Genomic DNA, 14605 nt, shown 5'->3' on the forward strand with positions numbered 1-14605 from the left:
CTTTATGTAGTGATACAGGATTAAAATGGACAAATGAACCATTTACTGTTCTAGGCATAACATACACTGCAAATCTTGAAAAGATGGAAGAGCTTAATTTTGATAACAAATTTAAACTTATTCAGAAAGAAATAAATCATTGGTCTAAAAGAAATATTTCACCTTTAGGAAAAATAACGGTAGTAAAAAGTTTGCTTTTATCAAAGTTTACACACTTATTTATTTGTCTTCCAAAACCAAGTGTGCAGTGGATACAGCAACTAGAAAAAACTCTGTATAAATTCATATGGGGAAATAAAATTGACAAAATATCCCGAAAAACGTTACAGTTAGACTTTGAGAGAGGTGGATGTAGAATGACTAATATAGAAACATTTATTAAATCCCTAAAATTAACATGGATTAGAAGAATATTTACAAATAATTCAAACTGGATAAACATTTTTTCTGAAATTACTGGTTGTAATATTAATAAACTTTGTCAGGTTGGATCTGAATATTGTAAACAAAGGGCAAAAATCATACAAAATATTTTTTGGAAAGAAACTTTGCTTTATTTTGCTGAATTTTTAGAAAGTTTTAATTTTCATGATGTAGATATATTGTTAGAACCATTGTGGTATAATAATAAGATAAAGATTCAAAATAAATGTGTATTTTATAAGACATTGTATGAAAAGGGGTTCCATGTAGTACATGATTTATTTGATACAGAAGGCAATTTTATTAGTTATGAAAGTATCACAAATGATTATTTAGTTAAGTTGCCATTCACTACTTATGAGGGACTAAAGCAAGCAGTTTTATACTCATGGCCAAATGTCAAACAATTGTCAAAAACTACTTATGGTAAACCATACCAACCTGAATTTTTAAAAATACTTTGTCAGAATAAAAAAGGATCCAGAAATATTTATGATCATTTAATGTCTAAAATACAGCACAGACCTATTTGTGAAAACAAATGGGCTATTGATTTAAAGTTGGAATCTGATTTTAAGTGGAAACATATTTATACAAACTTGAAATACTTAACTAAAGATTCAGCATTGATATGGTTCAATTATAGAATTATTCATAGAATTTTAGGTACAAATAAATACTTACACTTGTCTAAAATTAAAGATTCTCCACTTTGTTCAATATGTGAACAAGAACCAGAAACAATTAAACATTTATTTTTTTACTGTCCACAAGTTTCTGTGGTTTGGCTGGCACTGTCAGATTGGATTTTTCAAAAGTCTGGTAAAAGAATTGAATTTGATGTAAAGACTGTTATTTTTGGTAGTTTTGAAAAAGATCATGTGGCTATAAACTTGATTATTCTGTTAGTGAAGAAAAATTTATTTCAGCAATCCAGAAACAACTCTTGTATTGTTTTCAAAGATATTTTGAGAGTTCTATATAATTACTATACTTTAGAAGAAAAGCTGTCAGAAAATATTTTTTATAAAAAAAGATGGTCCAATTGGAAATGTCTATTTAATGTGTCAAATTTTGAAAATGTTCTTGACTAATTATTGTTAATATACTTAGTCAGTGTCTTCTTTTCCAACATGTATGAAAGGATGTGTGAAAGGTTTTGTATATTTGTGTGTTTGTTATGAAAATAAATAAATTAAAAAAAAAAAAAAGATATTTATAGGCAGTTTTTCACAATTTTTGTTTTAGAAATAGACAAAAGTCGTGAGCATGGAATTGTTCATCTATGTACTATAAACAATAAAAAAAAAATTTCAATTTAATGTTTTCATAATGTCCAAGCCAAACATTGTTTCTGCCTATATCAATGTCTGATAATAACTCTGCAAATTTTTTTTTAAAGTTAATTGAAAGAAATGTTTTTATTCTGATAATGTTATTTCAGGGGTGATGGATCATGTAAACATGTTGCAGCTGCACTTTTTGGAATTTTGACCTTCAGCACCGATCTTCATGACAGTGCTGGTCCATCGGTTACTGATGTACCAGCTTACTGGACGGCTCCAAAACGCATTTGCAAGCCAGTGGCTGTAGAAGATTTAGATATTAGGTACAGCAATAATATATGACTTTTAATATTTATTACAAGTATTTAAATAAGACATCATTACATGGTTTAAAATATTTAATTTTTTTAAAATTGATGTTGATTAATTTTGACAAATTTTTATAATAAGAGATTTTTTTTTACAAGGGAATATGATATATATGTACTAGAGAAAATTGTAAAAATAGGTGTAGGGTTGGGTCATTTGAAATTAAGTCAGATATTTAAATTTCAATGAAAGCATCCTTATAAAATAATTGTGTATAAGTGTATTAAATAGCCATGTTAGTTGCGTACATGTATATTCAATAACTACATGTAATAATTCTTTTGCAGAGCTGATGTCACTACAGCACGCTCTGATGGGCCTACACATCAGGATGGATACTTTCCAATTCCAGAGGATCAACTTGATAAAAAAAGGATCGAAAAAGACATGGTGAAACTTTTGAAAAACTGTAAAGTTCCTGGTGTTGCCTTATACACGTTATCTGATTCAGATTCAGATTTAGAGGACATCGAAAGAGATAATTTTAAAAACACAGTCGATTTGGTTAGAGATTCTGGATACAGTAGTCTTTGCGAATATACACATAAATATAAGGATCAAATCAGAGAAGGCACGTTCGGTCAAAGTAGTAATCAAATGTGGAAGTATCAAAGACTTGGGCGACTCACTGCATCTATGTTTTACAAAGCTTACCATTATAAAGGAGGTAAAGAAAACAACAGCATTGTAAAATCCTGCCTTGGGAAGTATGGAGACTTTACTACCAAGGCAACTCAATATGGCATCGAGAAGGAGGCCATTGCCAGAACTCAGTATGTTGATAAGATGTTCAATCTGCACACATCTTTTTTATGTGAAGAAACAGGACTTCACTTAAATCCACAGTTCCCTTATTTAGGAGCATCCCCCGATGGACTTGTGAAGTGTAAATGTTGTCAGCAAGGTGTACTCGAAATTAAATGTCCATTTTCAATGCGAGATTTGACACCTGAGGAAGCTCTGACTAAACTTCCCTCATTTCGTGAATCAAATGGAAAAATGGAACTGATACAGAATGTAAATTCCCCATACTACATTCAAATGTTAGGACAAATGGGGATCTGTAAGGCACCATATTGTGATCTTGTACTGTACACTACCAAGGGCATTTATGTTGAAAGAGCTTTTTTCAATGAAGCATTATGGAACAATGTTGTATTAAAGCTTAAAATTTTTTATGAAAGTTATATACTACCTTCCATTTTATCCAACTAAGTGCACATGTACCGGTATGTGATTATCTAAGTTTTGAACATAGATTTGTTATGTCATCCTGTCAGTATGCAGAAGTGACAATGAATAAAAACAAACAATCATGAATTATATTTGTTTTACATACAACATTAACAGTAATACCCTATGTTCAAACAGTAAAACATGACAAGTTAGTATAACAAACATGGCTATCTGTGGGCTAGCTACATGTATCTCCTTTATAAACATTTTATTCAAGCTTTGTACTTTCTCACGAGAGGGGGTAAAAAGTTACAAAAAGCAGCAGCTACTCTGAGCATCTGAGATGAAATGTTTTTAAGTTTAAGTGGAAGAATTTGTCCTAGTAGTTTAAAGGAATTTAATCTTCGAATCGCCCTCTCAACGTGAATTCTAACTGATGCAATTTTTCGTGTTTCCTGAATTTCTTTGGATGTCAGAACTCTTCCTTTTATGCTTCTGTTAGAAACTCTTGTAAATGGAGGCATGTTCAACTTCGCTCCCTTTTGAATCGCTAGGTCTCGAATTTGAAAACCACGATCTGCCATGATTTCATCGCCATATTGTAATTTGTCCAAGTATCCACTAAGTTCTGTAATTTTACGATCAGATATATTACCCGACCAAAGATTCGAGACAAAAGTAAATGCACCATTAGGTTGTATGGCAACTAAGGCTTTCAAAGTGTTATGACTCTTGTAGTTGCTCCAAGTTGCAGCTTGAGCACTAGGATTTCTCGGTTTTTGTATGAAAATTTCAGTACAGTCAATAATTGACGTTGTTCCAGGATATTTTAGTTTAAAACTTAATGGCAAATGTTTTCTTATCTTTTCATTTGATGGCCATTTAAGAACTGGCTCAAGATATTGATATAAAAAAGTTATCCAAGTAGTGAACATATTTGATATTTGACTGAGTGAGACACCAAACAGAGTTGATAGAGTTATGTTGTCTAATCCAAGTCTAAGTTTCAGCATAATAATTATAAACTCCTCCTTAAGACTAAGTTTTCTTTTCTTTCCTGGTTTTCGGCGTTTCTCGGTTTGCCACACCTTTTCACCACCTTTTCTTGAACCTTTCCAGGAGTTGACATTTTTGAAGAGCAAAGACACAGTGTTAATAAATCCTAGTAGGAAAGCCAATGATGGAAGTCCAAGAAAATGTTTAACTGTTTTGTCTGATTCAGTTATTTTGGAAGTTAACATGTTTCTTAGATTCTCTGCATTGTGCTCAAGTTGCTTCTTTAGTGACAGATTTTCCTCTTTCAGATTTTTGTTTTCTTTGGTCAATCTAGTACAGTTTGACTGAAAGAATTGCAGTTTGATTTAGTTCGAGGCATATACATTCATTTTTTAATAAAATTATAGCATTTAATCATATAAATTTATAGATAAAATGATATAAAATATATAATGTTACCTTTGCATATTAAGTCTGCTAAGTTTATAGAAAAAATTAATATGGTTTTACTGTATTGATTTGATGAAATAGATTATACAAGTTTTTTTTTGGAAATTATGGAGGGTATTTATTGAAAATAAAATAAACAAAATATTTAATTAACAGATGATAACAATAAATCAATAAAGAAGTAAATATAGATATATCTTCCTAAAAAACTCAAAGGAGAATTAAGAGTAACTTAGATAACTCTTTCTCATAAAAGAACAAAATACCAAACCAAAATATGAACCAAATTAAACAACATCTTTGTACCTCCAAAAGATCATTTTTGTTTTTAAGAAGTTCAATTTTTTCTTCCATACATTTGTTTTTTTTTTTTGTCAACATCTATATACCCATTTGACGAATAGCAATGGTCAAGTGGTATATTTTCTAAAATTAATGCAAAAGAACCATATGGAATTATTTACAGTTGACTCAAACAAACCAAAAAATTAACTTAGTAATTATAGGTTTTAATAATGAACAAATTCATTTTATTTTTTTACCTTGTTTTTCAATTACTATCATGGGCACTAGGCTCAAACTCTCTGACTGTAATTCCACCTCGCCTGCTACATATGGGTAACAGACGTTGGATTTTACAAAGGCATCCTGCTTTACAAGTTTGATATTTACAGCTGGTGTGATGTCAGCCAGAGGTTCTCCTGCGTGCAAAACCTGATTAATGTTAGGACTATACCTAGTGATTTTGGTGGGGATGCATGCAGAGTTATTTGTTTTGCGTGTAGTTTTTGAACGCTTATAGTTGTTATATCTGAAAAGTGTTGGGTACGGGTTTTCAGGAGTCGGTCTACCATCCACAAAATGATCTGAACAAACAACTAAGTGCTTCAAGTCGCAAACAGGGTTTTGTTTAACACTTTTGTTTATCTTTTCTTCTAGGCCGTCCCTTCTGATTAAATCAAGCCATTTCTTTCTAAAACTCGCGACTTTTGGGATGGGATGAAATGATAAATGTTAAGATTTAGTGTTATCAGAGGAGCACCCCTCAGCTATACAATGAACTTTAGGCATGCTGCTTATTTCACCTTGGATTCGTCTCTAGTGTAAACAAACTTATGCCCCGGAAATCTCGCGAGATTAAAAACTTTCTCGACTTTCTCGCAAAAGAGCTCCAGTAAGTTAGATAACCTTGAGGTAATCGCGATACTAAGTATTGCGATGTTTTAAATTTCACGCTGCAAGAAATTAATTCAAAATTTCGTATAAGCATTTAAAAGCTAAAAAAACAAACAATAAAATTTACGATGGATTTAATTTCGCGGAAAAAATAATAATAAATCGCGAACATAGCGAAATTGAAGGCATCGTAAATATTTGCCAATCTACAGTATGACGTCATTAATTTGATGCGTTTCTCTATTCAACAGAAAAAAAAAAACATCATTACAGTGTGATAAATTTCCATATAAAAAGAATCTTGTATACAAATAATAAAGAATAAACAATCAAATCTTTATATCCATATTGCATATTTTATTTGCTTCAGTATACATATATACATTTAATAATTCTACAAATTCAGTCAGGGGGATCCGACTTCCCCTCCTATCAGTATATATTTTTCGGAGAGCTACAGTTCTGCAGCTAACTTTATGCCATTCAATTAAATGAAATAAGCGACAAATCTGCATATCTATGTTTGGTTATTTTTAATGCATTATCAGGCTGATATTTCTCATAGGAGGCATACATGAGTATTTGATGCAATGATACATGTAGGCATAAATAGAGGGATATGCTTTACCGCATGCACCTTGTAGTTGAAATCAAAGCATGTACGTTTCAACTGTTTGGGAGAATCAATTTTTATGAGCGGAGAAGTTATATGCTTATAACATCCAAATTCATTGTCAACCCCCCCCCCCCCCTTGCCATAAAACTACTAATATTTCTTGTTTTTTTTTCAGCTTCAGTTTTTAAGCATACTATTTCAAGTCGTTGCATGGGAGATCATATGACTGCTCTACAATGAAATCAAGTGTAAAGAAATGCGAGGCGATAAATAGGAGGCAACCGCAAGAATGCGAGACATCGTGCAACGTATAGTGTATAGGAGAGCTCATGCGAATCTAAAACATTCCGATCACAAAGTCATGTGAAGTGCCCGTGCGCCAGTTGTGAAGGGGCTTTTCGTCAGCGACGTCCTCATTACTAAATAAATGCTACACTCTTTCTCTATATCCTTTGGCCTTCTTGGTTGCTGTCTCCTTCTTTGAAGCTTCTTTGGCCTTTGGCGACTGTAGTTGTAGCAGTCTTGCTTTTTGGCATCTTTCCAGATATTACATGTACATGTAACAATGATAAAACATATATACAACTGTACATCTCAGCTATCTCAGTATCTGTCCATCACAGATTACTTAATAAATATATATTATACATGATATACCCAGCTGTCTATACATTTACTAAATTAGAAAAAAATCTACTAAGTTCACGGCACACACTCAAAGTGTAACTTGGTAGAATAATGTTCCTATATGCTACAAGTAGGCACAGATAATGTGAATGCGCATGTATTATTCCACATGGTGCGCCGTGATTGAGGGATGAATAACGAATTCATTGAATAAAACCGATTACTACTCATCTTAACTTTCGTTTTCGTTTTGTTATTCTAGAAACTGACACAATGTCTTGGATGTATGTTGTTTTCATTTTGATATTCTAGAAACTGACACAATTTCTTGGATTTATTTCGGTTATCAAACAGTCGTAAGTGGAACATCTATTAGATATTTTTCTATGGACATTAGAAAAATAATTTAAATTGAGATTTATAAGTTTAAAGTACAAAGCAGCTTTTATTTAAATCCGTGGTGTACAGGTGTATATATAACGTGACATCCGGAACAATGTTTATACATATATTAAAATACGTTTTTGTATCTTTAAAAATACATGTATATCTATACTATCAAAGTATTAAGAAATAGGCATTGATAGTGTATCAATATATAAAAAACAATAATCTTCAGAAGCCATAGACCTATACAAAAAAATCAACTTTGATTAAATCATTTTTGCTTTGCAATGGTGGTGGTGTAACAGATCCTAGATTTGATAACCTCTCACTGAAGGTCCTTTTATTTACATCTACGTTGTTGAAAACTCACTAATATACATTTATTGCATGATAGTGAGGGAAATATGAAGACTTATTCAGCCAAGAAAATCACATTCCCCAAGGGCTTCGCCCGAGATGAAAATATATCTCTTGGCTGAATAAGTCTTCATGTGTTTCCCGAACATTCATGCAATGAATTGTTTATTATACCGAAACAAGCAAAACCTTTGAAATAAACATAAACTTTCAAATTCGGCACCTCTCACAAATTCATTTACCCTTTTACGTAAAGTTACTATAAAACCCTTTGTTCAACACATTATCATAAGTTTTGTGACGTAAACCAGGCTATTGTGACGTCTACTTCTTTCGGGAGTTTTTGTTCAACGAACGAGAACTATATTGCGGGAAAATACATTAGGTGTTCCGAAGAGGTGGAATATGAGGAAAAGCGTGCCGACGGCCGGGAAATATGAAGTTTTACGGCCCGATCACGTGATAACTTAGAACCAATCAAATAATGCGTTGTTTAGAATATTTATAATGAGGTATAATAATACGTTTTCTTTTCAACGTTTGAGCACCTGGCACTGAAAATAGATAAATTTTGTCATCCTTGCAATTGGTAAAACAGGTAATGATTTCAAAGTTGGTCAAACGTCTTGGGTTTCATGCAGGTATGCCTATGGACCATAACCTAATCTATATTATTATGACCTTATACTATTCTTTTTCCCCTTTTAAAAAATATAATTTCTCCTTTTAAATTTCTTTCACATTTGAACTCAAATTGAAGTCCAAAACCTAGACCAATATCATAATGGCCAACATGACCGTGTTGTTTTTGAAAAGCTAGTTTTCCCCATACTATAGTACTTAAATGTGTTGTGTAAAATGTTTATTTCTAAATTTTATCTTACCATGGAGTATATTATTTTAGAAAATATATCGAGAACCTGTCTTTTAGGATTAACTGATTGCCTGCTGATTTTACGCAACATTCGAGAATTTTTTTTAAAGAGATGAAACAATAAGGGCTAAAAATTTGAGTGTGCTTAGCCGTGCTTTTACCAATGTTGACCTAGCACATTGTTTTTTTTAAGTCTCATCCATATGCCTCTTCGATTTCACTTCTAATGCTGGCACAGGAACAGTCACTACTTTCGTAAGGTTCAAGTTTGACGCAGCGCAGCGAACAGGAATAGAAATCGGACCTGAAGCTAAACATGCCATTGTGACCGATCGTAGATTGTTTCCTGTATATTCTGATGTTTCCTCCTTTTGTTGTCCAAATCTTACACTAGGATTATGATTTCAATAAGCATGACTCAGCAATTATTTATACATATTAATATGACCAATCGTGACATTGTTATTCCTGGGAAAGGTAAATTGTAGAACAAACTTACTGCTAAAATTTGCTTCAAGTTTGTATGTAGTAATCACTGCTGCAAACTTGCTGCAGACATTTCTGCAAGCTTGCAGCATAACAATCTATACAAAGCCTCGGTGTTTGCAGGAAGTAAATGCAGCAAACATTTTATTCAAATGTGGTTTGCCGCAAACATTGGATTTTCTAAATATGGAAACCTTGCTGCAAGCTTGCGGGAAACATTGCTGCATGGTAACTTGCAGCAAATAATTTAGTTATGGGTTTTCGCACGGGGTCGCGCGTGTGGCGCAGTGGTTAGAGCGTCTGCTCTAGAGTCGCGAAGTAAGGAGTAGATCCTTCCATCGCGAGTTTGAATCCTACTGTGGCAATCGGAGGACCCATTTCGAAGTAGGTGCTGGCACGAAAAGATCCCTCCCTGTTTAATGGCCTTCACCAGCAAGTGGTGAGGTCTTCATATGAGTGAAAAATTCTCGAAAGGGACTTAAACAGTATACAAACAGATTTATAGCATAATTTGGAAAGAAATACATATAAAGAAAGTTAAATGCAAGAATCACGGAAAGATGAAATTAAAGTATAGGTTAAAATAATGAAAGATTTCGGAGGGAAAAAGATCATGAATAATATTTATAATCTGGTTGGTTATTTTGCTTACGTTGTCTCTTCGGGAATATATTGCTCATAACAGGAAAATATTAATTATATTTATTGCATACTTAGTAATAAATACAGGATTTTTGCATATATGATATACCTGACGTCACAATAGCCGTATCAGCCCTACAGGGCTGATATGGATTTGCAGGGCTGCAGCCCTCGACCAATATCAGCCCTCGGGCCTTCGGCCTTCTGGCTGATATTGGTGTCTCGAGCTGATACAGGATGTTATATGGAAAAGGGTATGTATTATTCTCTATGTAGAAGGTTGCAAGTGAAGACATACTTTCGGGACGTGTGGCCATGAGAGATAATTTTCGTGTCATTATATACGAGTGAGTCCAGTTTAAACACTCTCTGAATTACATGTAATGTAACCACGTCCTGTCAAGTAATTCGACCCGGCTTGTTTATTCTAAAAAAGTACATTTACAACCCTCGCTCTAAAACACTGCGCCATGAGCGTTATATTTGTAGCCTATTTACTGTCTTGTTTATTTATTCAAGTTTAAAGGAATATTATTAAAGGGAATATAAGAAGGATAATTTGTTAAGACTAAATTCGTTTTTCTTATTCCACTACCATGACTAATTAAGGATTTAAAAATCAGGATTTGACGATGACTGATTATTTGATTGTTGCGGCTATTGATTTTGGTACAACATATTCCGGCTTTGCATTTTCTACAAGAAATGATTTTCAGCGAGATCCAACCAACGTGTATGGACGAAATTGGACAGCAAGTAATCTTCGATCTAATAAAACAGCAACAAGCATTCTTTTCAACCCAGAGGGGGAGTTCGAGGAATTTGGATTTGCAGCAGAGGATTTATATTTAGATTTGGCAGCTGAAAAACAAGAGAGTGATTGGTACTTTTTCCATAGGTTCAAAATGCAGCTTTTTGATAAAATGGTAAGTTTTTTCGAGGAGAAGTCCATGCAGTGAAAAATTAAAATTCTTGTTTAGCCATCATTATAAGTATGCCTATGTAACACGATATTTTTTATATACATTGAAGACACTGAAATCAGATTTTCTGCTGGAATCAGAAAACGGAAAGACACTGCCGGCATTAAAGGTTTTCTCATGTGCTATCAAATACTTGAAAGATGAACTGTTAAAAGACTGTACACTCCAACAAACTGGCGTATCTATAGATGACATTAGATGGGTATTAACAGTGCCAGCAATATGGACAGATACAGCAAAGTCTTTCATGCGTCAAGCAGCAAAAATGGTAAAAATGTGGATATTTAAAACAAAAATACTTGGTACTGTAAAAGGTAACATTCTGTGTACTGTAATGTTTATCCTTTGCTTTCCATTTTGTTTGAAACGTTGGTTATACAGAAGACACATTATACATTCATGGGATGCCTAGATCTACATGGAATACATGTATATGAATAAAAACCAACATTCAAAGAATTCAGCCCCCCCCCCCCGATTTCGGTGTCCTAGTGGATGGCTTGTCATTATTTATGGCATATTGTCTTAAATATGAACGTCTTATTATATGTTATTCAAAGTCATCAAAAGTATTTTTTTTTTAAAATTATATCGAACATAGAAGTCAAGGTCAATGGTAAAAAAAATCATTACATGCTCAGAAACATCTTGTCACAGTGACAGGAAATGTCAGCTTATCAGCTTATGTTTTATTGAAAAAGCAGCTGTCAATGATGTCAGGTTGATTGGATTTTAATTTATGGTTTGGAATGGCTTAAAATTGAAATATGATGATTTTAAATATATTTATATTCTTAGGCTGGTATTGAAAACGACAAACTCGTAATTGCATTGGAACCAGAGGCAGCAGCGCTATTTGTTAAACATCTTCCAATTCACAAGAAGACTTTTGGAGAGTTGGGGGATAGTTTCGAAGCTTTCTCAGCAGGATCGAGTTACATCGTGTGTGATGCGGGTGGTAAGTAAATTTTTTAAGTGTCATTGTGAATGCATTTCAGGGAGTATTCTACACTATATCTGGATTAAGCATCCAAAATAAATTAACGGGACTGGTGTTTTTGATCCATAATATTTGTGATTTTTAACGATCTAAACCTTGATATTTATCTTTATTTCTATTAAAAAATTAATATCAAACCATTTTTTAGTTTGATTCATTCAACTCCTTATATTCAGCGGGCCAAGGGTGGATCATTATAATAAATGCAATCAAAACAGTCGCCAAGGGAAATCGTCGGTTAAATGTTGAAAGTGAAAATCGAAAAATGTTGAAATTACAATTAATCAAGGTGTAAAGCTTAAGAAATGGTATGTAGAATCCAAGCAAATAAGTATATAACACGCCTAAATATTTATGTAAGAAAATCGATATACGGATGTTGCGAAAATAGTTAAACTACACATACTTTGAATAAAGTATTTAAAATATTTCCTTACAATTGTGTACCTCGACATTTGGCGCTCGCAACTCACTCTCCATCATATGTCTAAATGATATCGAACACCAAATTCCTTGGCAGGTAATTTTTTTAGTTCCGGTAGATAGAGCGTGATACTTCCCATAAGAGGTTCAATTTATTTATTTTTCTAGATTTTTTTTACATGTTGCAAATTGCAAGAGCAAAGAATTCAAACAACCACCTATGTTGCTATTTTTTTTTTAAATATGCGACCGTGTCAGCAATTTACATGTACATGTAGCAAACAGTTGACCTTGGCCTGGAAACTATGCTGCCTAAGTATTTGAATGCTTGACTTACAGTGTAGGTTCCCATTTCCTATTCTTATAATAATTTTGTTTTTAAGGATCCGTTTCTCAGCGACTTATTTTATTTTTCATTTCGATAATTTACACCTATTTTTTTTTTTAACTTTCTTCGTTTTGAATAATTCATGTAGAGTTTTTTAGTTGTATTAAAGTACTAATTTAGTATTGATTTTTTTTTCTGCTCGTATATTAAAATAGGTTAAATAATGATTAAAAACTATCTTTGACACATGCTCTGTACTTTCAAAGACATACAGACGCCCCATCCCCCACCCCCTACACAGTTAGATAGCAACATGATTAAAAGTATTCTATATTTATTTACATGAAAGGTGGAACAGTAGATGTTACTGTACATGAGGTTCTAGAAGATGACAAATCAGTCCGCGAGATTAACAGGCCAACTGGGGGAAACTGGGGAGGTACAAATGTAGATGACGCATTTATAACCATTTTAGAAAGAATTGCCGGCGACAAAGTAATGAAGGCCTTTCAAAATCAACAGAAATATGATTTCATGGAACTGCTCCGCGAATTTGAAGTGAAAAAAAGAGAAATAAATTATACCATGAAGAAGAAAGTGACATTCAAAGTTCCAACATCATTTAAAGATGCCTTTGAAGCGGAAAATCCCGGTAAATCGTTAAGCGATATTACCTCTGAAATTGACGAGTTTAAGGACAAAATTAAATGGATATCAGATAAAATGCAGTTTTATCCAGATCTTGTCACTTCTCTTTTTGATGAGTCAATTAACAATATTTGTGGTCACCTATCAAACATCTTTAGCTCTAACAAAGTTAAGGATGTAAACTACATTCTGCTCATCGGTGGCTATGCAGAATCCCCATTACTTCAAAACGAAATGAAAAGAAGGTTTCCTTCAAAACGTTTAATTGTTCCACAAGAAGCTGGACTCTCGGTTCTCAAAGGTGCAGTAATTTTTGGTCATAATCCATTGCTTATTCGAGAGAGAATCGCGAAATTCACCTACGGAATTCAATTTCGACGTCCCTTTATTGAGGGAGTTGATCCAGAAGATAGTAAGACTTTCGTAGATGGAGAACCATATTGTAACAATGTGTTTGATATTCATATAGAAGCAGATGAATCTATGATTGTAGGGGAAATACAGTCCGAAAAGAAATATGGATCGAATTCCAAATCTACTGGTTTGTACGTCTACGCCTCAAGGGAGAACTCTCCAAATTATATAACAGATAAAGGTTGTTTCTTGCTGGGAAAAACATCACTCGATACGAACAAAGAAGATGATCTGGAAGTGCAAATGTCATTTAGTGGTACAGAAATAGAAGCCAAGATTTCTTGTAAAAACACAGGTCATTCAAGAGTTGTGTATATAAATAATTCTTAAAATTATCAGAAACTGTCAATGATACATGCACATATAGGATACAATTACTGGGATTCCATATTCAGAAATAATCTTGGATTTCTCTCTTTTTATTGAAACTTGTTCATTCGATACATATGAATTATTCCAACTTCTCTTATTTCCAACATTCTTTGAAGTAGAATGATTGTTATACTGCTAAATAAAAATAATAAACTTTTTAGCTCACTTGGACCATAGAAGCTTTTGTGATCACATTTATCCGGCGTCTATCTGTCTAGCTGTAATTTCCTCTCCTCTAGAGCAACTGGGCCAATATTCAACCAATATCTACTTAATGGCCTAAAACTATTCCTGGGATTAAAGTTTGTTTAAATAACGAACCACACCTAAGGAGAAATACGAGGGATTATCAAAAAGTTCGTGGACTGAGGCTATAAAATTAGTACTATGTAGTCTGTGCTTTCACAATTTATATGGAACATAAAACAACAAAAAATAAAGAAATGTTGAAAATTTTAGCTTGATACGTTTATTATTTTCCAAATTATTATAAAATAAAAAACGACATTATATGATCACCCGGCGCCGTCGCTGTTCAGTTTCATGACGTCCGACAACGTCATTGTTTATTT

The 14605-nt window shown here is 33.1% G+C and overlaps 2 protein-coding genes across 3 annotated transcripts; both read left to right on the plus strand.

Moving 5' to 3' along the window:
• Positions 1-811: 811 nt before the first annotated feature.
• Positions 812-3293, plus strand: LOC134244264 (uncharacterized). Its single transcript, XM_062726527.1, has 3 exons — positions 812-849; positions 1868-2032; positions 2366-3293. The coding sequence occupies exons 1-3, from the start codon at positions 812-814 to the stop codon at positions 3291-3293; spliced, it is 1131 nt and encodes a 376-aa protein (XP_062582511.1).
• Positions 3294-7359: 4066 nt separating this feature from the next.
• On the plus strand, positions 7360-14140 carry LOC134244231 (heat shock 70 kDa protein 12A-like). 2 transcript variants are annotated; one of them, XM_062726494.1, is made up of 5 exons: positions 7360-7475; positions 10489-10791; positions 10898-11116; positions 11647-11806; positions 12949-14139. In XM_062726494.1, exons 2-5 carry the CDS (start codon positions 10498-10500, stop codon positions 13989-13991), a joined length of 1716 nt encoding a protein of 571 aa, XP_062582478.1. In that variant the 5' UTR covers positions 7360-7475; positions 10489-10497; the 3' UTR covers positions 13992-14139. The 2 variants fall into 2 exon arrangements, with proteins under 2 accessions (XP_062582478.1, XP_062582486.1); XM_062726502.1 differs by lacking the exon at positions 10898-11116 and having other exon boundaries at positions 12949-14140.
• Positions 14141-14605: the final 465 nt, after the last annotated feature.

Source organism: Saccostrea cucullata, unplaced genomic scaffold (genome assembly GCF_032062105.1).
Source record: "Saccostrea cucullata isolate Sc308-1 unplaced genomic scaffold, CSIRO_AGI_Scuc_v1 ctg4610, whole genome shotgun sequence".
Lineage (NCBI taxonomy): Eukaryota > Metazoa > Mollusca > Bivalvia > Ostreida > Ostreidae > Saccostrea > Saccostrea cuccullata.